Source organism: Gopherus flavomarginatus, chromosome 1 (genome assembly GCF_025201925.1).
Source record: "Gopherus flavomarginatus isolate rGopFla2 chromosome 1, rGopFla2.mat.asm, whole genome shotgun sequence".
Lineage (NCBI taxonomy): Eukaryota > Metazoa > Chordata > Testudines > Testudinidae > Gopherus > Gopherus flavomarginatus.
In genome coordinates, this window is record NC_066617.1 from 7946999 (window position 1) to 7973367 (window position 26369).

The 26369-nt window shown below is 48.0% G+C and overlaps 1 protein-coding gene across 1 annotated transcript in view; it reads right to left on the minus strand.

The window, feature by feature from the left end:
- NET1 (neuroepithelial cell transforming 1) overlaps window positions 1–26369 on the minus strand; it is a 92642-nt gene that overhangs the window by 40165 nt on the left and 26108 nt on the right. The window contains exon 2 of the mRNA XM_050936891.1: window positions 2118–2184. Within this exon, the coding sequence (XP_050792848.1) occupies window positions 2118–2184 (67 nt within the window). The remainder of the gene's footprint in view (window positions 1–2117; window positions 2185–26369) is intronic.

Sequence of the window (26369 nt, forward strand, 5' to 3'; positions counted from 1 at the left end):
AATATGGTCAGTATTGGTTTCAAACACGAGAACATGCGAAGGTTTCCAATGAGCAGGTCTCACATCAATGTCAAGGTTCAATCCAACTTTCAATGGGACTTATCCACAGACCCCTGGGCACTGATTGTGTACAGGCATTGGAAAGTTTGAAAGAGGAGGGCTAATGCAGGCATGCAAGTAGGGGAGGAGTTTGAGTTAGGAGGCTCTGTTCCCCATTGGAACCAGAGAACTAGGCCACGTCTACACTATAAACTTCAAAAGCATAACTATGTCACTCAAGGGTGCGATGAGGTGTCATGTGGTGGTCAATATAGGTATGCCAGTAAAATACCCTTGTGTAGATGCAATTACAACAGCATAGCTTATTTCACTTGGGGAAGGAGGGGCCTTGGCTGGAATAAGCTCTAGTGACAAAATTAGTTTTGCGAGTATAACTGCATCCATACTAGATGGACTTTGTGGATATGGTATGCTGGTATAACTATACTGGCAAAGCCTTCCAGCTGTAGATGTGGCCCTAGACTCTGCAGCAAGGGTGGGGACTCATGGGCAACAGGACTAAGGGATTCATCCTCCATTATCCATACCCTCTTTTAGCTGTTTTTGTCACCTATCCAAGCTCATTTAAGTAAAATTGGGACATCCTCTATATATAAGAACCCTCCTTACAGTTGATAATTCTGTAGAGGAAAGTCCCAGTCTGAAATATTTCCTCAGGTCCATCCAGAACTTGTCTCTAGCAAGCCACAAGCGGCTTGTCAGAAAGAGAAGCTGCCTCCAGACCAGAGCTGAAGTTCTAGGGTGCCCATTGGCTCTTCAGGATGAAGGAGAAACTATGTGCACTGAGATTAAGAGCAGGTAATTGAGATTGATAGTGGGAACTGATGGCAGAGTGCAGATAAACAGTTAACTCATTCAACACCAGTCTCCTTGATTTTTGCAGTTTCCATTGGTGGGGCCAGGGCCGGCTCTGGGCCCCAGCGCGCCAAGCGCGTGCTTGGGGCGGCATGCCGTGGGGGACGCTCTGCCGGTTGCCGGGAGGGCGGCAGGTGGCTCCGGTAGACCTCCCGCAGGTGTGCCTGCGGAGGGTCCGCTGGTCCCACGGCTCCGATGGAGCTTCTGCAGGCACGCCTGCGGGAGGTCCACCGGAGCCGCAGGACCAGTGAACCCTCCGCAGGGACGCCTGCGGGAGGTCCACCGGAGCCATGGGACCGGCGAGCGGCAGAGAGCCTCCCACAGCGTGCCGCCGTGCTTGGGGCAGCAAAATGGCTATAGCCGGCCCTGGATGGGGCATGCAATCTAGTAACACTAAATCTAATTTAGAGTTAGAGAATAAAACATTAGTATATAAACAGCCAAAATGAAAAAGCAGAAAAAACCACACATAGAAAATGGAGATAAATAAGTTTATTGCTTCAAATGCTTTCAATCTGTGACCCTGGGGCAGGTTCATTTGAGAGGATATAATTTGTAGGGCTAATCACTGCGATTCAAAAATGAATATTAAGTTAATCTGTAACCATCAGATAAAACCTTAGAAAGTTTTTTTTTTAAAGTCAGGATTTTATTTCCCACACTTCACTACATTATTATTCACACAACCTCATAAACATACATGATACGTCAATGCCTATGCCCTGAGGAGTGACCAATGAAAAGCAAGCCAAAAAGGACAATAGGGAGAATACAGGACAAGCGTTACCACAGTAAGGCTTATGGATGCTTCAGTTATTATACCCATAAATAAGCTACAGTTTTTCAGTATTACAAAATGTTACTTCTGTAGTCCTGTTCTAAATCCTGTTTCAAGTACCAGCTCAGTCACATTTACCCTGCTAAGTCAGCAAAAGCTGTAGCCTAAATAAAAACAATGGCAAGTACCATCTTGACACTCAGAGCCACAAGCATACAATCAAGTTAAGGCCAACAAGGCAGATCAGCTCTATTATGTACGATTCTCTAGCTACTCAAGAGTCTCAGAATGTCTCAGTGAGGAAGTGTTCATATTTGCCTAACCAGAAAGAGAACAATATGTTTCTTTCTTCCTTATGCAGGAAGAAGGAACCTTATTTATTGACAAGCTTTTGACATACAAATACAGTGTATGCTTTACTCACCAGAGTGAAGTCCCACTGGGGCCCAGGAGTTAGAAATGTGAAAGAGCTGCCTCGTCGCAGAGGATATCTGTGAGTTGAGAATGTATAAAAGTAAATAAAGTAGCTATAATTCATTCCCCCTTTCCCTTTTTAGTTGTTTTAAAATCCTGTGGTGTAACAACATCCCATGCTAACCCTGTCAAATCTGAGCAAGGGTCCCAAATCAGCTCTAAATACTTGTAACCTCTGCGACAAAACACATTTCCTGTGGATTTTTTCAGCCCAGGGTAACCAACTTACAATAGCCAAAGTCCAACATGAAGTACCTCATTCCAAATGGATGGAACCTGGCCTGGAACGGAAATATCCCAAGGGGACAGACCATGCTAAAAAAAATAACCAATACCAGGAGGATACCATCTGAGATTCAATCTTCTGTTTCTGAATTCTCCCTCAGAGGCACAACTGTAACCTGAAGAGAGGCTACGATTTGAGAGGATGCCCAAACAATCTTGACTGTTGCCTGACAGATCAGAAGGTTGCTGCTTCTTAACTTAACCATAAAAGACCCTGCCAGGACTTTAAGAATCCGACTCATATGTCAAATCCTCTCCTTATGAAGAAAACCATGAGCCTCAAGCTACACCTACATTACAGCACTTACTGTGGATCAGCTGCATCCAGCAGCGATTGTGATGGAGATGATCTAAGAGAAGCAATAGCTATGTCTCTCCAGCTGACATAGCTCTGTCTACAGCGGTGCTTAGGTTGGTATTATTTACATCGCTCAGGAGTGTGGATTATTCACAGCCCTGAGCAACATAAATTATACTGTACTGAAGTAACCTGTAGCGTATACTAGGTCTCAGACTTCTCTTCTGATGGGCTTCTGGATTAAAGGATTACAGGCCACAGAGCCAGTGGGTCAGTGGTGTAGCCAGGTTTTCAGGGTAAGGGGAGCAAAAAACACAAAAAAGGCGCCTCCCCTTGGCTCCCCCTCTGGCCGCGCCCCTTTGCCCCCCCACCCCGGCCACGTCCCCAGACTGGACCCCCACGTCCCCAGACTGGACCCCCCTTCCCCCTCTCACCTTCGCTCCCGCACCGGCCAGCTGCCCCGCGGCTCCTCTGGCAGTGCAGCGGGCAGCGTGGCCGGCAGGCGCGGCTTCCGAGCCAGCCTGGTGCCCCGCGGCTCCTCTGGCGGTGCAGCGGGCAGCGTGGCCGGCCACAGCGGAAGCAGCTGCTTCCATTGAATCCAACCAGCTACGCTACTGCAGTGGGTGAATACTCCAATCCTTATGAGCAATTGTTCACACATTTTGTCTGAGGCAATAGGAGCACCTCTTGGACCTCAACCTCACCCCCATTTGCCATCTATTTATTATTAATTATATTACCATAGTGCCCACGAGCCCTCCTCAAGGACCAGATCCCCATTGTGATAGGTGCTCTATAAAAACTGAACAAATACGGTTCTTGCCCCAAGGAGGTTACTCTCAAAGTAAAAGATGAGAAACAACAGATGGCTATAGACAAGGGAGCACAATGAAACAATATGAGTCAGCATGACTAAACAGGTCAAAAATCTGAACCAATCAGCTATACTAAGTGATAACTTTCCTAACTATACAAGTTTAGGAAACTAAACATCCCACACCAATCCTGACATAGAGAAGTAAAAACATCTGGCCTCACTTTCCAATCTCAATGGAGATGAAATCAATGGAAGCTGCAGGTCCTCTGCATCTTGAAAATGAGGCCATCAGCCTTTGCATAAACTTGCAACTGAGGCTTGATCTTACAATAAGTCATCCTCATCAACAAAGCAAAACTGTCAAAAAGCAATATTTTCAGAATAATGTTAAATAAAAATATCCTGGGACCGATACGGCCACACCACCACTGTATCCATCTAAGTCAGGGGTCTCAAACACGCAATGGAGTTATTTGCTGTGGCTCACCAAGCTCCCCTCACCCGCCGCCCCCCTTAGCCCCCCCAGTGCACCGAGTCCCTGCTCCTCTGCTTACCTCCAGGCACTTCCCGCCACCAAACAGCTGTTTGGAGGCGCTTAGTGCTTTCCAGGAGGGAGGGGGAAGGAGCGGGGAGCCACGCTCTTAGGGGAGGAGTCAGAGGAGGGGAGGGACAGGGATTTGGGGAAGGGGTGGAGTGGGGGCGAGGAGGAGGCAGAGTTGGGGTGGGGACTTTGGGGAAGGGTTTGGAATGGGGCGGGCAAGGGGTGGGAAGAGGCGGGGCAGGGACAAGGCTTCATGGAAGGGGTGGAGTGGGGGCAGGGGCAGGGGCAGGGGCAGGGGCAGCAGGCTTTTGTACCTTTATATGAAAAGGTGTCAGTAAAGCGGCCCTCGGGCCAATGTACTAGCCCTCATGTGGCCCTCGTGGTGATCTGAATTTGAGATCTCTGATCTAAGTCATTCTACAGTACTAGTACTGTGCTGACCCAACAAGTTGTGTTCCAAATTTCACTGTCTGGTGGATTCAACGTACATTTCCAGCAACATTTAGTTTATTCTGGACATCATATTAAGAGGCACTTTTGCCCAAAGTTTAGTTTCTGCATCTCAAACTACCAGTCCAAAACAAAGGGTCGCTCCCTCTTTCTGACATAGCCAGTTGAATCAGCTAATAGGGAAGATTTTACTGCGCTGTGTTTTCTTTGTGAGCTTGTGACTAGAGCTACTTTCAAAATGTTGGACAAAAGTTTCATCAGAAAATTCCAGTTCACTGGACTGAAATGTTTAACCCAATCTATTACAGATTTCGATTTCCCTTAGCACCTACAGTGCCATGGCCTATGCATAAAGGAGAGCTATCACTCCTGAGACTGACAAATTTCCAATAGCGGGGTTGGGGAAGACAAGAGAGGATATTTTGGAGGAAACAGTGACAGCATCCCAACAGAGGGCCACAAAGACAGATATGTGGAGTGATGGTGTCCTGCAGCATTCACAGGACTGAAATGGAGCACGTGGCCCTGGAAAGAGACATGACGCAGAGGCAAACAGCTGTGATGGAGCATCTTTGTTACAAAGGTCAAGCACTGCACCCCAGCCTTGCGTTGTCCTGCAAATTATGGAACACACATCATATTGGAACCACCATCCTAATTACTGGTCTTTCCCACAACAATCAACCATTCTGGAGATGAAAAACACCTTGAAGTGCATCATCTACAGAATTTGTGAGCACTCTGTCACTTGGCCATGTCACAGTTCCATTGGTCTTGAATGTAAAAAACTAAACAAAAAACAAAAACAAGCAAAAACCTTAAAGTAGTGAATTTTTTCCCCTGTTGTTTGTGTAACCCTGAAGGAGATTACCTTGATTCCTGGGGCTCTGTCTGCTGGCAGCTCAGCGAGAGGCACACTGTCCCTGGTCGGGAGGGGGAGCCAAAGCAGACTCAGAATTTGCCCAGCACCAACAGGGAGTGAGAGGCCCTTCCCAGCGAGTTCAGGAAAGGGGAGAAGCCATTTCTGAGGGTATGGCTACACTTGACATTTCAAAGCACTGCCGCGGCAGCGCTTTGAAGTGTGAGTGTGGTCGACCGCCAGCGCTGGGAGAGAGCTCTCCCAGCGCTGCACGTAAACCACATCCCTTACAGGTGTAGCTTGCAGTGCTGGGACTCGCGCTCCCAGAGCTGCGGCACTGATTACACTGAGGCTTTACAGCGCTGTATCTTGCAGCGCTCAGGGGGGTGTTTTATCACACCCCTGAGCAGGAAAGTTGCAGCGCTGTAAAGCGCCAGTGTAGCCATGGCCTGAATCAGTCTGGAGCCAGCCAGGGCCAGGGCCAGGGCAGGACTGGCTGTGTGGGGAGCTGGTGAGTCCCAGGCCTGCATGCAGGGTTCCCCTTGAGAACTGGCCTCTAGGGACCTAAAAGCAAGATCCCTCAGCTGGGTTTTCCTTCTCCACCAAGGACTCCCAGTTTGTAGAGTTTTCCTGGGAAACTTCCCCAGCCAGGCTGAGCTACCCTCCAGCTCCGTAGGTGAGACCAGTCATCACTCAGTCAGCTCTGCTCTGGCTGCTAGTCCAGGGCTGCTGCCTGCTGGGAGCGTGTCTGGATGCTGGGCTAGGAGACTACAGTTTGGATTTTAGTATGGTTGTGTAACCTGCACCTTGAGCCCTGCACCCCTTTGTGGTGAGGGAAAATCCTGGGACTGAAGCAGCCTGACTCCTGCCTGAAGAGGATCCCTGCCAACAGAGATCAGCCCCTCTGCAGTGACTGAGGAGTCCAGAGTCATCTCTGAACCTGAGGATCATTCATGGAGTTCGTGAGTGCACCAGCTTTTAGTTAGTCAGTCAGGGAAATTGTTTTGGGGACCCCCTACTCCCTGAACTGTGTCCTCAAGCCAGGGAGTAAGGGTTTGGGGATTTTATAACCTGCTGCATATTAAACCCTGTGGAAGGACTTACCACCTTCCTCCCATTTGAGAGTCCTTTGGGCTGTAGGCTTGTCCATCAAAACCTGTAAGCAGATTGGCATTAAAGAAGGCAACCAGATGGAAAGGGGGCGCTACATTTGTTAACATTATATATTTTGATACAACTCTGCTGAAGAGTTTCATGGAGGTAGAGCTTAACCCAACCCCCATAGCATCAACTCCAAATAAAATCAATGCACAACATTTCAGTTATTGCCTTGATTATGCCATCTTCATTACCCACAACTGCACCCTGGCCTCAAAGTAGGAGAAAAAAAATGCATCACTGACCCTGTTTCCCTGACCTTTTGGGAAATTTCTCAGAGGCACCCTCTCTGGCTGTCAGAGTTTAAGGCCAGAAGGGACTCACTTCCTACCTATCTATCCACCTCTACCCCAGTATAACACAAATTTGGATATAACATGGTAAAGCAGTGCTCGGGGGTGGGGGGGCTGCATAATTCAGTAGATCAAAGCAAGTTCGATATAACAGGGTTTCACCTATAACGCAGTAAGATTTTTTGGCTCCCGAGGACAGCGTTATATCGAGGTAGAGGTGTATATCTAATCTATATCTAAATATCTGGATGGAGATGGCCTGTGATGTATATCTATGTATCTATATCACAGGCCACCTCCATCCAGTACCCATCCATAATGTTCAGAAAGCCTCACCACCTCCTGCTCCCACTGATCCATTAATGTCCACAGAGTCTGCGGGGGTGGGGTGTGCAAAAATTCCCTTGGTCATTCCAGAAAACAGGCCTGAGTTATTAAAGACCCTGGCACCACGGACCTTTCCAGACCACCCCATGTTAATAATAGTGAACTTGCTATGGTGATCAACCAGGTCTTGCAGTACCTGGCAAAAATACTCCTCCCTGTTGATGAAGTCTTTGGGTTGGTGCAGGGGGCAAAGAATAGGCATATGTCCCATCAATAGCCCTATACAGTGTAGGAAGCGTATCTGTGCTAAGTCATCAATAACCTCCTGTGCATTGTTTAGCTTTATGACATGGCACAGCACCACGCTTCTCATAGCCTTACAAACATCCATGACAACAGCCCCAGTGGTTGATCTACCAACAGCCAACTGGTTAGCTTGTCCGGTAGCAACGGGATGTGGCAAGCTTCCAGACAGCGATAGCCACATGCTTCTTTCTCCATGCTGAGGAGACCTCTTGTCCTATTGCTGCAGCTCAAAGGCGAACTGTGCAGATTTCTAGGAAAGTGGCTTTTGTCATTCTGTAGCTCTGCCATCGCTGCTGGTCATCCCAGTTCTGCAGCATTATCTTGTCCCACCTACCAGTGCTAGTCAACTGAGCCCAAAGGGCAATCCACTGAGTAAAGCTGCTCCAGATAAACACCCTGCAGAAGTAACTGCTTGATTTCATCTATCTGCTTCTCCTCCTCCTGCAGCTGTATTGCTGCGGCGTAAGGCATCCAAAGCCGTATGGAGCCACAGAGCCAAATTCATCTGCCTAGACCAGGCTTAGGCAACCTATGGCATGCATGCCGAAGGCAGCATGCAAGCTGATTTTCGGTGGCGCTCACACTGCCCGGATCCTGGCCACCAGTTCGGGGGGCTCTGCATTTTAATTTAATTTTAAATGAAGCTTCTTAAACATTTTAAAAATCTTCTTTACTTTACATACAACAATAGTTTAGTTATATATTATAGACTTTTAGAAAGAGACCTTCTAAAAACGCTAAAATGTATTACTGGCACGGGAAACCTTAAATTAGAGTGAATAAATGAAGACTCGGCACAGCACTTCTGAAAGGTTGCCGACCCCTGGCCTAGGTGACTGTCAACACAGATATGTCATCCTGTTCATGATCATGACTGCGGCGCTCAGCAATGCATTCTCCATGTGGCCAGAGAGCTGTTCAAAAATGGCACTGGCAAAATATAAGATGAATTATGGGATGCCAGGAGAGGAATCATGGGAGTTTGTTAGTTTGACCCCAAGCCTCAGATTTCCTGTAGTTTTTGATAGGCACCCCACAATGCATGACAAGAAAAATCAGAGCACAGAGTTGTACAGTAGCACATTGCACCATAGGATATCAGCCCAGAATGCTGCACTGTTAATTTGAACAAGGGCAGAGGTGCATGGATGCAAGACTTAACCAGGAAGATACCATAAAGCAGGGTGGAAGCACTTCAGTTTGATATAGGTAAATTGCTGCACTTAGAGTGAACAAACTAATCTGATATAACATCCCCAAACAAACAAGGTCTTAAGGTACATCTATACTGCAGCTGGGAACGAGCCGCCCAGGCTGGGTCGACAGACACGGACTAGCTCGGCTTGAGCTAGCACACTAAAAATAGTAGTGTGGATGTTGTGGTTTGGGTGGCAGCTCAGGCTCTCAGGCCCATCTGACCCCCCTGAATCTGAGCTTGGGTGTCTGGCCCGTTTTTAGCACACTAGTGGAAGCCAAGCTAGTGTGGGAGTTTCTCTACCCAAGCTGGGAGGCTCACTTCCAGTGGCAGTGCAGACAGACCCTTAGAGACCAATTCTCCTGAACAACTTGGTGTTGCAAAAAAGTAACCCTTCTCCCTAAGAAACCCAGAAGTGAATGACTAGTACCTGTGGTTAGTCATTCATTCTGATTCCTGAAAGGAGACTACTCTTAATAGATAATTATCTCGTATTGTTCTTCCCAGGATCCCTCCCTTCAGGATAGACTGAGCGGATACAGCTTGAGGAAAGACAGGCATACAAGCAACATGCACTAGGTGTTTTCTCCAGGTTAACTGAGGGGCTTGAAGGGGCTTGTAAGAACAATAGAAAGTGACCACTAGTAGGCTATAGCAGGGAGCATTTTGTTTTAAAAGAACGTTTTTCCCCTTGTTTCAGATGAACTTTGGAGGGAGAACAGGGGAGGTTAGGTGAACAAGTTAAACATTTTCCAGATGCAAGAGCTGCAACTATACTCTGGAGGCAAAGCTCTCCAAACTAGAGAAATGATACTGAGACTGTCCCAAAAGTATAGAGAAATCTGCTTCGATGTGCTGTCTCTGCTTAAGGAAATTAGGTGCTTACCAAAACCAGCCAAAAATAATTTCATCAGTCTTGCCATGCTTACCTTTTCCACAGTGCTTAAAAACATATGATTCTGTATTAAAAATTGTGTTGCCTACAAAAGTCCTGTCTCCATGCCATGCAGCTTAATTGCCAAAATGCAATCCAAAAATGAAAATGGGGCTTAAGCATTGTACCTGAATGGTAATCTGCAAAGGACTCACAAAATCAGACACCCATATTTAAGCAGGTAAAAGGGACCAAACCTGGTCTGGCAACATAGCAGGGAGGAGATAAGTGGCCCCAATAACCCTCCTGGGGGAAGTTTGGGCAATTTACATATCACTAAAGATAAAAAAGCCTAGTAGATTGGTTCTAATGTGAAACAATCAAGAGTGACAGATCACATGTCTAAGGAAGTACTGTCATTGTTCCATGTCTTCCTGAAGTAAACATTAGGACCTTCTGATATACACAAGTGGCTTCTACTGAAAGCAACAGGAGCTATGAGAACATAGAATTTGAGCCCAGACAACAGCAGAAACTATCTAGGCCAGGGGTGGTCAACCTGAGCCTGAAATGGAGCCAAAATTTACCAATGTACTTTGCCAAAGAGCCACAGTAATATGTCAGCAGCCCCCCAGCAGCTCCCCCCAGCCCGCTCCCAGCATCTCCCACCTACCAGCAGCCTCGCCTATCAGCAACTCCCCTTCCCTCCTGATCAGCTGTTTTGTGGCGTGCAGGAGGCTCTGGGGGGAGGGGGGAGGAGTGAGGGCACGGCAGGCTCAGGGGAGGGGGCAGGAAGGGGCGGAGTGGGGGCAGGGCCTGTGGCAGAGCCAGGGGTTGAGCAGAGAGCACCCCCCAGCACATTGGAATATTGGCGCCCGTAGCTCCAGTCCTGGAGTCGGTGCCTATACAAGGAGCTGCATATTAACTTCTGAAGAGACACACGTGGCTCCAGAGCCACAGGCTGGCCACCTCTGATCTAGGCCAACCATCTCATCTCAGAACTAAGTGAGGTGATGTTCTTCAAAATTTCACTACAAAAGGGATAAAGAATAGTGCTCAGCAACATGCAGCCATTTCTGTAAACCTGCCAGCTACACAGACATTACAGATGGGTACATCTGCTGTATAGTTTCTGTAATCATTTAGGAGGATCTTAGAAAACCAAATGTTTCGGTCAAATTATTTTCATAATGGTTACTTTTGCATGTTTATACTGATTTGCTGACTGTCTGAAAAGAAAGTCGTCTTTGTTTCATTGTTTCAAGTCTTGTTGGGGGTAGGGTGGGGCAAAACAGACTGTGTATAGAATGGTGTGAGTGTCAGGTCTCCGTGCCTTTAATCCTGTTTGAGCAGAATAGCATATGTAAAAATCCAAAAGGTGTACAAGATGGGCATCCCATCTTGGATTTGGATTTGTTGGACTACAGTATATGTAGGCTTGGCAGAATTCAACTTAAAAAACCTAACAATTTTGACAGATAATATTGATGCATTTTTTCTGATCACCAATTTAAATGTTCACAGTTACAGGAAATTATGGGAGTGTTAGAGAATAATTATTTTACGACAATATCTAATAAGCTGTCAAGGTGATTTTTCTTTGTCAATCTGTAAATTTCTATTATTATTGATGAAAATATTTGTGTTTGTTTGGCTGTGTATGGTGATATTGACCTTAACCGATAAAAATCAAATCCTTCCAACCTTAAGTATATAGCACAGGGGAGCCTGTACCTATCCTGGCTATTGCAACTTCTTTCCAACTCATTTAATGTAGCTTTCTTCCTCCGTGTTTTTTTTTTTTGTTTACTTTAAGTCTGTACCACTTAGTCAGCATCATTTAGTCAGTCTGCACTCATTCTTTGTACTTATATTTCATGGCTTATCCAGGAAACTGCAGAAACACTTTGATCTGGCAGTTCCCTTAACCTTAAGTCCAACTAAAGATCCAAAATAAATTCTTTGGAGTGAGAGGGGAAGGAAATAAAGAATTGCTGCCCAGTCCAAACCTTTTTTTTTGTTTTCACCGCAGCTTGCTCTTAGTTTTAAATACAAACCATTCACATCGGTTAAATGCTATTTGATTATGTATATTACAGGAATACAAGCATTTTGAAACAGATAGATTATCCTAGTGAATATTTCATTTGAGATCTCCAAAGGCACAAGAAAAGACTTTGTACTTATGCCTTTGAATCTTAATTTGAAATCTAACAAAAAGAACCCCCTTTGATTTCTCACCATTTAAAAAAAAAGACGGTTACTCACCATTGTAACTGTTGTTCTTCGAGATGTGTTGCTCATATCCATTCCAGGTAGGTGTACGCGCCGTGCGTGCACGTTTGCCGGAAACTTTTTACCCTAGCAACTCCAGTGGGCCTGCAGGTCGCCCCCTAGAGTGGCACCACTATGGCACTAGATATATACCCCTGCCAGCCCGCCCGCTCCTCAGTTCCTTCTTGCCGGCTACTCCGACAGTGGGGAAGGAGGGCGGGTGTGGAATGGATATGAGCAACATCTCGAAGAACAACAGTTACAACGGTGAGTAACCGTCTTTTCTTCTTAGAGTGATTGCTCATATCCATTCCAGGTAGGTGATTCCTAAGCCTTACCTAGGCGGTGGGGTCGGAGTGAGAAGTCGCGGCCTGGAGTACTGCAGAGCCAAAGGCCGCATCATCTCTGGACTGCTGAACCAGGGCGTAATGGGAAGCGAATGTGTGGACCGATGACCAGGTCGCCCTACAAATCTCTAGGATTGGGACGCGGGCAAGGAAAGCCAGCGATGATGCCTGTGCTCTGGTGGAGTGAGCAGTCACACGGCCCGTCGGGACATGGGCCAGGTCGTAGCAGGTCCTGATGCAGGAGGTAACCCAGGAAGATATCCTCTGGGAGGAAATCGGCAGCCCCTTGACCCGGTCCGCTACCGCCACGAATAACTGGGGGGACTTGTGGAATGGTTTGGTACTGTCCACATAAAATGCTAGCGCCCGACGGACATCTAGCGAGTGGAGCTGTTGCTCCCTGCGGGACGAATGGGGCTTTGGGAAAAAGACTGGGAGGAAGATCTCTTGGTTAACATGGAAAGCTGAGACCACCTTGGGAAGAAAGGCAGGGTGAGGCCTCAGCTGTACCTTGTCTTTATGGAAGACGGTATATGGTGGGTCCACTGTGAGGGCCCTCAGCTCTGACACTCGTCTAGCTGAGGTAATGGCCACTAGGAAGGTAGTCTTCCACGAGAGGTAGAGCAGGGAGCAAGTAGCTAATGGCTCGAATGGAGGGCCCATGAGCCGAGTTAGGATCAGGTTGAGGTCCCATGAAGGGGCAGGAGGGCGGATTTGTGGATAGAGCCGCTCCAGTCCCTTCAGGAATCTCATCACCATAGGGTGGGAGAAGACAGAACATCCGTCCACTCCAGGATGAAACGCGGAGATGGCCGCTAGGTGGACCCGGAGGGACGACAACGCCAGACCCTGGGTCTTGAGGGATCAGATGTAGTCTAAAATAGTGGTGACGGGAATCTCCATAGGGCGAAGACTTTTCTCCGAACACCAGCAGGAGAAATGCTTCCACTTAGCTGAGTAAGTAGCCCTGGTGGAAGGCTTTCTACTGCCCAGGAGAACCTCCCGAATCGAGGTAGAACAGCGTAACTTGGAGCCTGTCAACCACGCAGGAGCCATGCCGTAAGGTGTAGAGACGGAAGGTCTGGGTGACAGAGCCTGCCATGGTCCTGGGTGATCAGGTCCAGATGTAGGGGCAGGGCAACTGGGTTGGCTACTGAGAGGTCCAGCAACATGGGGTACCAATGCTGTCTGGCCCATGCTGGAGCTATGAGAATCACCCGAGCTCTGTCTCTGTGCACCTTGAGGAGAACCCTGTGTATCAGCGGAACGGGAGGGAATGCGTAAAACAGGTGGGTTGTCCATGGGATCAGGAATGCATCTGCTAGAGACCCTGGCTCCCGACCCTGGAAGGAGCAGAATGCTCGACACTTCCTGTTCTGCCTGGACGCGAAGAGGTCCATCCGGGCACGACCCCACCTCTGGAAGAGTGAGAAGGTGACGTTTGGACGGAGGGACCACTCGTGCGAATGGAAGGATTTGCTCAGCCGATCCGCTAGAGTGTTCCGCACTCCCGGGAGATAGGAAGCGGAAAGGTGAACCGAATGGGCTATGCAAAACTCCCAGAGGCGCATTGCCTCGAGACACAGGGGAAAGGACCTGGTGCTGCCCTGCTTGTTGATGTAAAACATGGTCGTCATGTTGTCGGTGAACACTGCGACACAACGACTTTGAAGGAGATGGACAAACGCTTGACAAGCAAGACAGACCGCTCTCAACTCTCGTATGTTGATATGGAGGTTGATCTCTTGAGGTGTCCACAAGCCCTGAGTTCTCTGGGCGCCGCAGTGTGCCCCCCAGCCCAGATCTGAGGCGTCCGTAGTCAGGGATGCCGAGGGCTGGGGCAGATGGAACGGGAGCCCCTCACAGACTACGGACTGGTCCAGCCACCACCGAAGGGAGTCCAGTACCCTCTGAGGAACGGTGACGACTGTGTCCAATGAATGTCTGGCCGGCCGGTACTGCGCGATGAGCCAAGATTGAAGAGGCCTCATGCGGAGTTGGGCATATGCCGTCACGAACGTACAGGCTGCCATGTGGCCTAGAAGGGCCAGACATGTTCGTAGAGAGGTCAGCGGGGCCGCCTGCAAGCGCAGAATAATGGCCGACAGCGACTGGAACCTGGGCAAGGGTAGCAAGGCCCTGGCCAGGGTAGAGTCCAGAACGGCCCCGATGAACTCTATCCGCTGCGTGGGGAGCAGAGTAGACTTGTCCACATTGATGACGAGGCCCAAGGCAGCAAAGAGGGTGCTGATCCTGCAGACGTGGTCGCGGACCTGCAGCTCCAATGTGCCTCAGATCAGCCAGTCGTCCAGATAGGGGAAGACGTGAATGCGGCAACGTCGAAGGTGTGCAACGACGACTGCCATGCATTTCGTAAACACCCTCGGGGCCGTAGAGAGGCCAAACGGGAGGACCGCAAATTGATAATGTTGGCGGTCGACCACAAAGCGGAGGAAACGTCTGTGCTGGGGGGCAATGGAGATGTGGAAATAAGCGTCCTGCATGTTGAGGGCGGCGTACCAGTCTCCGGGATGATGGTTCCAAGGGATACCATACGGAACTTCAACTTCACCATATACTTGTTGAGTTCCCGCAGGTCGAGGATGAGCCTGAGGCCGCCCTTGGACTTGGGGATTAGAAAGTAGCGGGAATAAAACCCCTTGCCCTTCTCGTTTTCCGGAACCGCCTCTATGGCTCCCTTGACGAGGAGCGCATGCACCTCCTGACGGAGGAATTGCTCGTGAGAGGGGTCCCTGAAGAGGGACGGGGATGGTGGGTGGGGGGGGAGGGGGCGAAGAAAACTGCAGGCGATAACCGGCCTGCACCGTACGCAAGACCCAACGGTCCGATGTTATTCGGGTCCACGCCGGGAGGAAAAAAGAAAGACGGTTGGCAAACTGCGGGGAAGGATCCGGAGGGGAAACTGATACTGCGCCCTCGGGCGCACCTTCAAAATGAAGGCTTAGGTCCTGGAGGGGCCTTGGCGGAGCCTTGGTTCTGCCCCGTTTGGCCACCGGACTGCCTGCGGCGGTTGTTCCTGCCGCAGCGCCTAGAGAGGTCCTGCCGCGGGCGGAACTGAGGGTACAGCCGCCGCTGCTGCTGCTGGTTCTGCTGCCGGAATGGCCTGCTCTGTGTCGCAGGCGTATGCATTCCCAGCGACCGTATTATGACCCTGTTGTCCTTGAGGTCTTTTAGTCTGGGGTCTGTTTTATCGGAAAACAGGCCCTGGCCTTCAAAGGGGAGGTCCTGGATAGTATGTTGGAGCTCCGGTGGAAGGCCAGAGACCTGCAGCCAAGAAATTCGGCGCATCGTGAGCCCCGAGGCCAGGGTCCGAGTGGCCGAGTCGGCAGCATCAAGGGAGGCCTGTAGCGATGTCCTTGCTACTTTCTTGCCCTCATCCAGGATGGTGGAAAACTCCTGGCGGGCGTCCTGTGGCAAGAGCTCCGCGAACTTCCCTGCCGCTACCCACGAGTTGAAGGAGTAGCGGCTGAGGATGGCCTGCTGGTTTGAGATCCTGAGCTGTAGCGCCCCCGCCGAATAGACCTTGCGGCCCAGGAGGTCCATTCGTCTCGCCTCCTTCGACTTGGGCGCTGGGGCCTCTTGACCGTGGCGCTCCCTGTCGTTCACCGACTGGACCACCAATGAGCAGGGTGTCGGGTGAACGTGGAGGTATTCATAGCCCTTCGAGGGGGCCATGTACTTCCGTTCCACCCCTCGAGCAGTCGGAGGGATGGAGGCCGGTGACTGCCAGATGTTAGCGGTGTTGGTCTGGATTGTTTTTATAAAGGGCAGGGCCACTCTGGTGGGCGCATCGGCGGAGAGGATGCTTACCACCGGGTCCTCAATTTCAGACACCTCCTCCGCTTGCAAGTCCAGGTTCTGTGCCACCCGGCGGAGGAGGTCTTGGTGCGCCCTAAGATCGAGCGGGGGAGGGCTGGAGGACGAGGTACCCGCCACTGCCTCATCCGGAGAAGACGACGAGGAAACCCTCGGCAACAGAGTGTCCACGGGGGGTTCCATGTGGGGCTGCACCTCCGACCCTGGAGGGAGCTCTGGGTCCTGGTGACTGGACCTGCCGTCTGCTTCCGGGCAGGGAGGGGGTCTAGATACCGTCGCCTCTGGTGGTCTGCGTTCCCCTGTAGGGCGGGGGGTAATGTGTTGAGGACCCTGGGCTTGGCAATACGCCCATGGGGTCCAAAACCCCCACTGTTGAGGCCCTCGCTCTTGTGGTGGAGGGTCCTGGAACAGGGCCGAGTGTCTGTCCTGGCCCATGGCATAGGCGCTGTCAGCCTGGGAAGACACCAATGGCTCCCTAGAAGGCCACGGAGGCGCTGAGCCTGATTGGTATGCGTCTCTGTGCGCCGAGTCCGACGCTCCCCTCGGGGCCAAGGGTCGGTGCCGCGACCCACATCGGTGCCGGGATCGGGAATGGCGTGATGACCGGTGCCGGGATCCAGATCGGGAGCGATGTCGGTGCCGGGAGCGGGACCGCGACCTTCGATGAGCGCGGTGCCGGGACGGCAGCGGAGACCGGGACCTGCCACCGGCGCGGTGCCGGGAGGTCGACCGGGATCGGGACCTACCATCGGTTCGGTGCCGGGAGGTCGACCGAGGAGCCGAACGTTGAGGTGAACGGCTCCTGGAGTCTCGGTGCCGGCGGTGAGAGAAGCCCGACCGGGACCGTGCAGATAGCGATCGGTGCCGCGAGTACGACCGGTACTGCCTGGGAGAACGGTGCCGGGACTCCGAGCGGCGCCCCGAGTGGGAGCGTTCACGCCTCCGGGGTGATCGGTGCCGGGACTCAGGAGACAGCGCTCGAAGCATTGGTTTACCCCTGGAGGTTACCTGTCCCGGGGGTGCCGGCTGAGGCTGCGATGGCTCCGTCATCGCGATCAAGTCCCGTGCCGAGGCAAAGGTCTCCGGCATAGACGGTACCAGTAGCTCGACCCCTGATCTTAAGGGGGAGCTAGGAGGGGCTGGACTCGACGGACCTTCCAGGCCCGGAGTCGACAGCAGCCCTGCAGGCGGTGCCGCGGCCAGGGTAGGAGCCGGGCGCTCCACTCGGGCCTGCCTCGATGGGTGTTGCAGACACCGAGAGACGTGAGTCTGCTCCCGGTGCCGGCGCGGTCCGGTGCCGGAGTAGAATTGGCAGACTGCACCGCCGATGCCGGAGTCAGAGCCGCTTCCATGAGGAGAGCGCGGAGCCTCTGATCTCTCTCCTTCTTCGTGCGAGGCTTAAAGGCCTTGCAAATGCGGCACTTTTCGCTAATGTGCGATTCCCCCAGGCACTTAAGGCACGCATCGTGGGGATCGCTAGTAGGCATCAGCTTCTTGCATGCCGAGCACTGCTTGAAGCCCGGCGAGCCAGGCATGGGCCCGGTGCCGGGCGCCGGGGAGGGCAACGGCCCACCCGCGAGCGATGTTAAACAACTATATAAAAGACTCTAATTAACTACTACACTAACAAACTATCTACGAATTATCTATGAACTACTTACAACTAAGACGACGAACAAGTACAGGAGAGCTAGGGACGTGGAGGACAGCAAGCCGCACTCCACAGTTCCAGCAACCGACACGGCGGTAAGAAGGAACTGAGGAGCGGGCGGGCCAGCAAGGGTATATATCTAGTGCCATAGTGGCGCCACTCTAGGGGGCGACCTGCCAGCCCACTGGAGTTGCTAGGGTAAAAAGTTTCCGGCAAACATGCACGCGCGGCGCATACACCTACCTGGAATGGATATGAGCAATCACTCGAAGAAGAATGTCTATTTCAGCAATAACCAGTGGCCCCAACCAGGAACGCCTACGTGCTAAGCAGTGTAAAAATGGAGACTAAGCTTCTTGGGGCAGCACCTGTCCCTGCTTCCCATATCTAAGACGACACCTAGAAAAATAAAACTTTACCTTAGGAGAACTAGTTGACAGAAGCACTTGAAATCCTGGAGAGAAAAAAGGGAGGTGGAAGATCTGCTCACAGAGAAATTGCACTGGTAAATTTCTACACTGAGTCTAATTCATTCCTTGTCATAAATGATACCATTTATAGTAGCACGAAGTAGTACTAGGGACACTTTGCCTTGATTATATAGAAAGCCCAAAATGATGCTCTACTTTCTGGCAATTCGTTTTGGTAGAGCTACTCCCCAACTTTCTGTTAGCATCAGCAAAAGCATCATCCTTTGCAACTCTAGTGCAATTAGTAATTCTAGTAGTAGCCTGAGCTTTCAAATAGCAAAGCCATGGAAAAAAAAATGTCTGCTGGGTGATGCGGTTAAACACAGAACATAAAAAAAAACCTAAATCCAACTCCTACTTGGATAGGACCCTGTGCTGCTACTGCTGATCTCAGAACTTCTTGTACTTTTCAGACACCCTGAAATAGCCATTACATTGTTCATTTATATTGGAACAAATTCTGTTTCTTAAGAAAGCTTCCTTTACCACCTTGAGCATGTCTAACCCACAAAGAGGGTGTAGGCTGAGAGGGAACTGTGGTTTTTTCTTTTAAAATTTGCTTTTTTGCTTCGGTGGAACATTATGGCCACGTGTCTGAAGAGGTTAGCTATCACTGTTGACCACATCAGCAGATAAGGCCAAAGTAGATTAACCAGACACTGCTATCCTTGGATAATTGTAAAGTTGACCTCCACATAGCTATGACTTGACCATCTTTTCCCAATAAATATGGCAATCCCCATACACCGACCACAATTTCATCACTAAGGCCTCGTCTACACTAATGAGGTAAGTCAATTTAAGTTACGCTAGTTATGTTACATAATTGAAGTCGATATAGCTTAGATCAATTTACAGTGGTGTTTACACTTTGCTATGTCTGTGGGAGACTGGTCTTCCATGATTTGTCGCAACTTCAACAGACCCGATGAATTGACAATGCTGCATTGATCGCAGCGGCACCGATTTAGCCCATAAGGACGACAAGCCCTTAGATTCTCTTATATCTTTTCACTGCAGACTTCCGCTATGGTCCAAGGATCTTCCTTCCAGTTTCCCTTCAGGCTTCCCTCCCCAATGGGATATCTATTTCAAGCCAAGATTTAGTAAATGCTATACTCCCTAACAATTGTTGCTAGGATATGGCTTCTAGCCGCTCTACAAAAGGAAAAAGATGATAATGAGTTTCCAGTAGCAGTTTCAGCAATCCACCCCACCTCCCCCAAATCCCTTAAACTATTCTGGTTGCGCCAAAGGTGTGAGTGACCTACTGTGTTTGGTGCAAAAGGGCAGTTTCTTTGGCTTACAGTTCTTGCAGCACCTCATCCGGCATGTTTTGTAGGGCACTCTGCTCTTGCAAAAATATATTTGATGAGTGAATGGGTTGTAAGGATAGTGTTCTGGAGCTCCTTCAAAACCAAAGGAGCAAATCTCCCACTTCTTCTCTGGCAGGAGAGCTCAGATTTTCTTCTTCATTTTCTGAGACAAACAAACATTCTAGAGAGTCTATGGTTGTACAGAAACAGAGGCTGCATAGATGCCATGGGTAATCTGTGAATTCCAGGTCTTACCACACCAGCAACCAGAGAGACACCCCTAAAACTCATCTGGAGCTTCAAGAGGGTCTTCTCCTTTTCTTCCCCTCAGCATGGGAAACAGAGCTGCTGTCTACAGAAAAAGGAGCACTTTTTCCTTCCCCTCTGAACCTCAAAGCAGGGGCATAAGCCAGCTTGTTTGGCATAATGCCTCCTCAGGTCATCAGCACTGATCATCATCTACACATTGATGGCATCCCATGCCAGGGCCCAGTCATTTCCTTGGCTGTGTATTAGACCTTGCCTCAATCCATACATATCTTGGAAGATGAGCAATAGCAGATCTTTGCTCCTGGATATCCTCTTTAGGTCTTCAAGGAGAGAGGTGAGTAAAGATCCATAGGAGGAGAGCTCCAGTTCTCAAGCTGTAGATATTGTTTTGTAATTGAGAAATTATAAGTGTATGATGCATATGGAAGAAGAATTAAGATTCCATATATACCTGGCATCTCTGGACTTGAGTGTTTAACCATGTGCCAGGCACGTTGGATGTGTAACGAAGTTATTTGTGCAGTAGTTTCCTCTTGTTTTTTAATGCTTAATTGGTGGTGGGGATTAGACAACAGGGGTGGACCTGTGAGAGTAGAAGCACAACTGATGACAGAGAATATTTCATTTGTCAGCCCTAACACATGCACTCTTATCTGTTGCAGGATAATTTCTGACAAGTGTTGCTCCTGACGGAGGTGGTTTTATGTGCACTCAGCCCCTAAATCAAGCAGCCTTTCAGGAAAGAATGTCCCTGCTTCCAACTCTCAGAACAGTCCTGTGTTCTTAAAGATGTGAGCGACACACACCTTCTCTGAGCAGCCCACACTGATATCTTCACCGCGGTGAGTCGACTGCTGACACTCCCTCGTCGACTCTGCCTGTGCCTCTCGCTGAGCTGGAGTACAGGAATTGATAGGAGCGCGCTCGGGGGTCGATTTATCGCGTCTAGACTAGACACAATAAATCAACCCCCACCGGATCGATCGCTACCCGCCGATCCGGCGAGTAGTGAACACATACCCAGTGAAACATCCCTTTGATCCACCAGCGCTTGCATAATCATAGCTATGTAGCCCCTTCTGTTGATGTACTCTGTGGCAAGGTGGGCTGATTCCAAAATAAGGATGTCTGTGCCATCTGCAGCCGCAATGGAACCCACTGCTGAAAATCCATCCAGAACATCTTGCACATTGGCGAGAGTCATCTCCAGCTACGCAGGACTGTTAATGCCCTACACACTTGCATGACACCAGCCCCCACTGCGGATTTTCTAACTCCAAAATGATTTCCCACTGACCAGTAGCAATCTGGCATGACAGACTTCCAGAGTGCAATCTCATCTCATCTTTCATTCTGGTGTCTCTGGGCTCGAGGGCTAGAGCAAGCTCGGCACATAGATTGATGAACATGGCCTTCTGCACCCAAAAGTTCTGCAGCCACTGCTTGTTGTCCCAAACTTGCATTATGACATGTGCCCATCATCTGCAGCTGCTCTGCAAATGCCACCATCAACCCTGAGTTGATTTTCCACCAGATCTCTTAACAATCTGTCCTCAAAGAAATTGTCACATCCCCCATTGCTGCAGTTCTTCCTGCAGCTATGCAAATACCGGAGAATTATGCATACTGTATTTACATTTGTGAGACTAATGTAGAATTCTGTGGGCATCATTTTTCTCTCTGCTTGCCATCTCTGACAGAAGTGCCACATGGGTTTGTAGGTTTTTTTTTTTAAAAAGGCATGACAATTATAGAATTTGGAGGGCATTATGGAATGGAAAAAGTTGCATTCTGGGAACTTAAACCCTAGCTCCCAGAGATCCCTGGACAACTAATTTCTACCCCTAAGAATTGCAAAAAGTTTCCAAAAGGCATCACGCCAGACAGCGGAGTATGGAACACTGGGATACCAACCGGTGGTGCACTGCACTTTGTATTGACACAAGCATTCCTGGTGAGTATGCACAGCACCAATGCAAACAGCCAAGTGTGCACAATCAAAATACAAACTTTGACAGCTGGGTGCCAACATAATTTGCATCAACAAAAGCTTGTAGCATAAAACTCATTCAGTGTTTCAAATGAACTTCAAACTAGTAGAAAGTTTCCAGTCAGAGAGCAAAAAGCATATTCCAGAACTAGCCGACATTAGTTGTACTTTAATATCACTTTCTCCAATTAAGCCTCAAAAACCTATATTGAATGCTCTCATGGGAGAGTAACAAGGACCAAATAATTCAATGTGCCACGTACGCATGAGAGAAAGATTTCCACTCCCAAGTGCTATGCCAGCTGCGAATGTTTAGATTCAACGCTAGATAGCTATTTTGAGTTCTTGTGGGAACAAACTTTGATCCAAAAAACATTAGAAGCCATCACAAGAGACCAGTTGACAAAACATACACTTTTAAAGTTGGTTGGTGCAGAATCTCTTTTATTTAAGGCCTGGTCTACATAGATTTTGCACAGGTATAACTATTTCTGTTAGTGGTATGAGTATAAAAAAAAAGTTAGTAGTACAACCCCAGTGTGAATGCAATTAAACTGATGTAAGGTATCTTATCCAGTATAGTGTACTCCCTTTGTTGTACATGAATAAACTATACCAATATAAGGCACCTGTATACCAGTATAACTGCGTCCACACTAAGGAGGTTGCACAGCTTTAACTGTACTGGTATAGTTAAAATGGAATAACTTTCGTATTTAACATAAGAAACATAAGAACGGCCATACCAGGTCAGAGCAAAGGTCCATCTAGCCCAGTATCTGTCTACCAACAGTGGCCAATGCCAGGTGCTCCAGAGGGAGTGAACCTAACAGGTAATGATCAAGTGGTCTCTCTCCTGCCATCCATCTCCATCCTGTGACAAACAAAGGCTAGGGACACCATTTCTTACCCATCCTGGCTAATAGCCATTTATGGACTTTACCACTATGAATTTATCCAGTTCTCTTTTAAACGCTGTTATAGTCCTAGCCTTCACAACCTCCTCAAGTAAGGAGTTCCACAAGTTGACTGTGCGCTGCGTGAAGAACTTCCTTTTATTTGTTTTAAACCTGCTGCCTATTAAGACAACCCTCATTACCCTTTGTTACAGAACGATAGCAAGAACATAGTATAAAAACAAACAGAAAATTGCTTGGATCTAAAGCAATCCAGATAATATTTGTTTGCACTGATTGGTCATTGATTCTGTGTACACAATGGCATTCAGCTGGAGGGGGAGGTGAAGGGTCATGTCATCATCCCTTCTTAATTACGAGACACACAGGTTGCTACTGTGCAACGCCAGCCCTCCTCCTCATCCTGCTGGGAAAGAAAAATTCACCTTCTGATCCTGTGAGAGGCTGGAAAAAGAGCATCCAGATTGCTTTGGAGGCTGGAGAGAATGGGACTTGTGCACAGAAGAACTGGGATTTCATTTGAGCAGGTGGATTAAGGAAAGCATGGTAGAAAAATACGAGGGGCACATAAACTAAACAGAGCAGAAGGAAAGCAAGGAGACCGAAAATCAGAAGATACTATGGAAGGCCAAGGAGAATACATGCCTGAGGTTTGGAGGTTGGGCAGAAAACTACTTGTTGGGTGGGGCTGTTAAGCGTAATGTCTATACAATGTAAGAAAAAAATGTTAAGATAAACACAGACTTTAGAGTGTGGGTGGCATGGCCGCACTCAGTGACCTCACATTTTAAAAATCTGATGAATTAAAGATATACCTTGGCCTTATGATTTAAATTATTTCTATTGTATTATGTTTACTTTCTATTAGGGCAGCCCCTTTCAAATTATTTTCTTACCAAATGCAAGGTAAGCAGGCACCCTCCTCTCACTGCTGGTTTTCTAGGCAGTTCTGCATGTCAACAATTAAACAACTGATGCTGCCAGATAGTCACTGTTGACAGATCATTAAGCCAGTAGCAATCCTGTGTGTGTCCATAGGCAGGGTTTGCACTGTTTTTATTCAGCTGGTTTAAGACAGATTTTTGTGCAACTGATGCAACTTTTGTGCTTAGACAAGATTGGAGTCTCCTCATTTCACTTGTGACTGTGTCTCCATGCTGCCCTTCACTCCCAAAATAGCCTTCCTCCTTGTACATGCCTAGAGGTTTCCAGTTCTCCTCAACACTCAGTCCATTCGTCTACTATTCCAGTCCAAACTTGGCGTGGGCACTCTCGGTTGTCATTGCTACACCTGATCATAACGAAGATTTTACTAACAACAAAAATAGGAAGAAGCAGAATAGTGAAGGGGCTGAAAGTTTAGGACAAGAATCTTGAACAAGATAAAGTGGGGAGTCAGAGACTGCGACAATAAGCAAGTAAGAGACAGCTGCCAAGATCATTTTGTAGAAAAAGAAGACAAGATGGATGTTTGGGAGGCTAGAAGAGAGGTGGCTGCAGTAATCATGATGGGAAATGAGGAGAGATTGGATAAGAGAGATTATAAGAATTGCCATACTGAGTCAGACCAATGGTCCATCTAGCCCAGTCTCCTGTCTTCTCTGACAGCGGCCACCAGATGTTTCAGAGGGACTGAACAGAAGAGGGCAATTTATGTAGTGATCCATCCCATTGTCAAGTCCCAGCTTCCAGCAGTTGGAGGTTTAGAGATACCGAGAGCATGGGGCTGCCCTTGTCCCTGACTATCTTGGCTAATAGCCATTAATGGATCTATATTTCAAGAACTTATCTAATTCTTTTTCAAACCCAGTTATCCTTTTGACCTTCACAATGTCCCCTGGCAACAAGTTCTACAAGTTGACTGTTCATTGCATGAAGAAGTGCTTCCTCATGTTTGTTCTGTATCTGCTACCTATTAATTTCATTGAGTGACCCCGGGTAGTTGAGTTATGTGAAGTGGTAAATAACAACACTTCCTTATTCACTTTCTCCACACTGTCACATACACTTCTATCTATCACCTCTCATTATTCTCTTTTCCAAGCTGAACACTCCCAGTCTTTTTAATTTCTCCTCATATGATTAAGGGTATGGAACAGCTTCCATACCCTTAATCATTTTTGTTGCCCTTCTCTGTACTTTATACAATTCTAATATATCTTTTTTGAAATGAGGCAACCAGAACTGCACACAGCATTCAAGGTGTGGGAGAACCATGGATTTATATAGTGGCATTGTCTTATTAACTATCCCTTTCTTAATGGTTCCTAACATTGTTAGCTTTTTTGACAGCCACTGGACATTGAGCAGATGTTTTCGGAGATCTATCCACAGTGACTCCAAGATCTCTTTCTTGAGTGGTAATAGCTAATTTAGATCCTGTCATTTTGTATGTATAATTGGGGATTATGTCTTCCAACACGCATAAATTTGCATTGATCAACACTGAATTTCATCTGCCATTTTCTTGCCCAGAATTAGATAAGTGAAGTTAGCTTGTTTGATTAAAGAAATGTGTGATGTAAAGAAAGGTCCTAACTAGCATGTAAAAGAAAGGCCTTGAAAAGAAAAAGTTATAAGGCCAGAAGGAATGAAGTAGGGAGGATGTCTGGTTCAAAGAATGACTAACGAAATAAGTGACATTTCTAAAAAGAAGGCCTCTGACTGATAGGGGTGACTGCAGATGTTTTTAAATAAGACAGAAGATCTGCTTTAAAAAGAGCCAGCATGGATCATCCCACACCCACAGGGTTATTTCAAAGAATAGGGCCTCGGCCTATGTGAATCCAGGTGCAAAGGAAAAACAGTTGGTCAGTAAGGAGGGGAAGAGATAGGGAAGAAAGGCCTGGGGAGAAAGGAGGTTATAAATCTTATCTGGATTAAGACTGGAAATGAGGGTGAACTGTCTCAAATTGGTTTTTAGCTGAAGATAGTAACTGGCAATGACATCGTCTGTTTGTTAAAGGATATAAAGAAGTAAATGCTTAAAGGGTTCATTGCTAATACCTGCCTGACCACACTGGAGCTGACTAATATGGGTCTAAGCACCCCTGGTGGATTTATCCTGTTTGCAAGTATCTTGATCAAATGCTCATAAATGTTTTGTTACTGTTTGGATGTAGTAAATTGCTTGTTTAGGCTTTTTAGGCATGTTTACAACCATCCTCTGCTTAGTGGTTGGGGATGGTTGTAATGTACTCTCCCCCGCCATGTCCTGCCCATCTTATAATCCCCATGAATTGCTTATTATTTAGGCTTTTTAGGTATGTTTAAAGCAATTGTATAAATATAATTTGGCCTTTGGAGTTAATAAAGGAATTTATGGGTAAATTAATGTCACGATAATATTCTGCATATATAATAATTCCAACACCTTGGCAAAGGCTTTCTGAAAGTCTAAGTACACTAACTCTATCCACTGGGCTCAGCCTTGTCCATGTTTATTGACCCCCTCAAACAATTCTAATAGATTGGTGAGGCACGATTTCCCTTTACAAAAGCCACATTGACTCTTCTGAACGTATTGTGTTCATCTATATATCTGATAATTCTGTTACTTACTATAATTCCAAACAGCTTGCCTGATACTGAAGTTAATCTTACAGGCCTATAATTAACAGAATTGCCTCTGGAGCCTCTTTTAAAAATCAGTGTTACATTAGCTACCCTCCAGTCATCTGGTATAGAGCCTGATTTAAGAGATAAGGTACATTTCCACAGTTAGTAG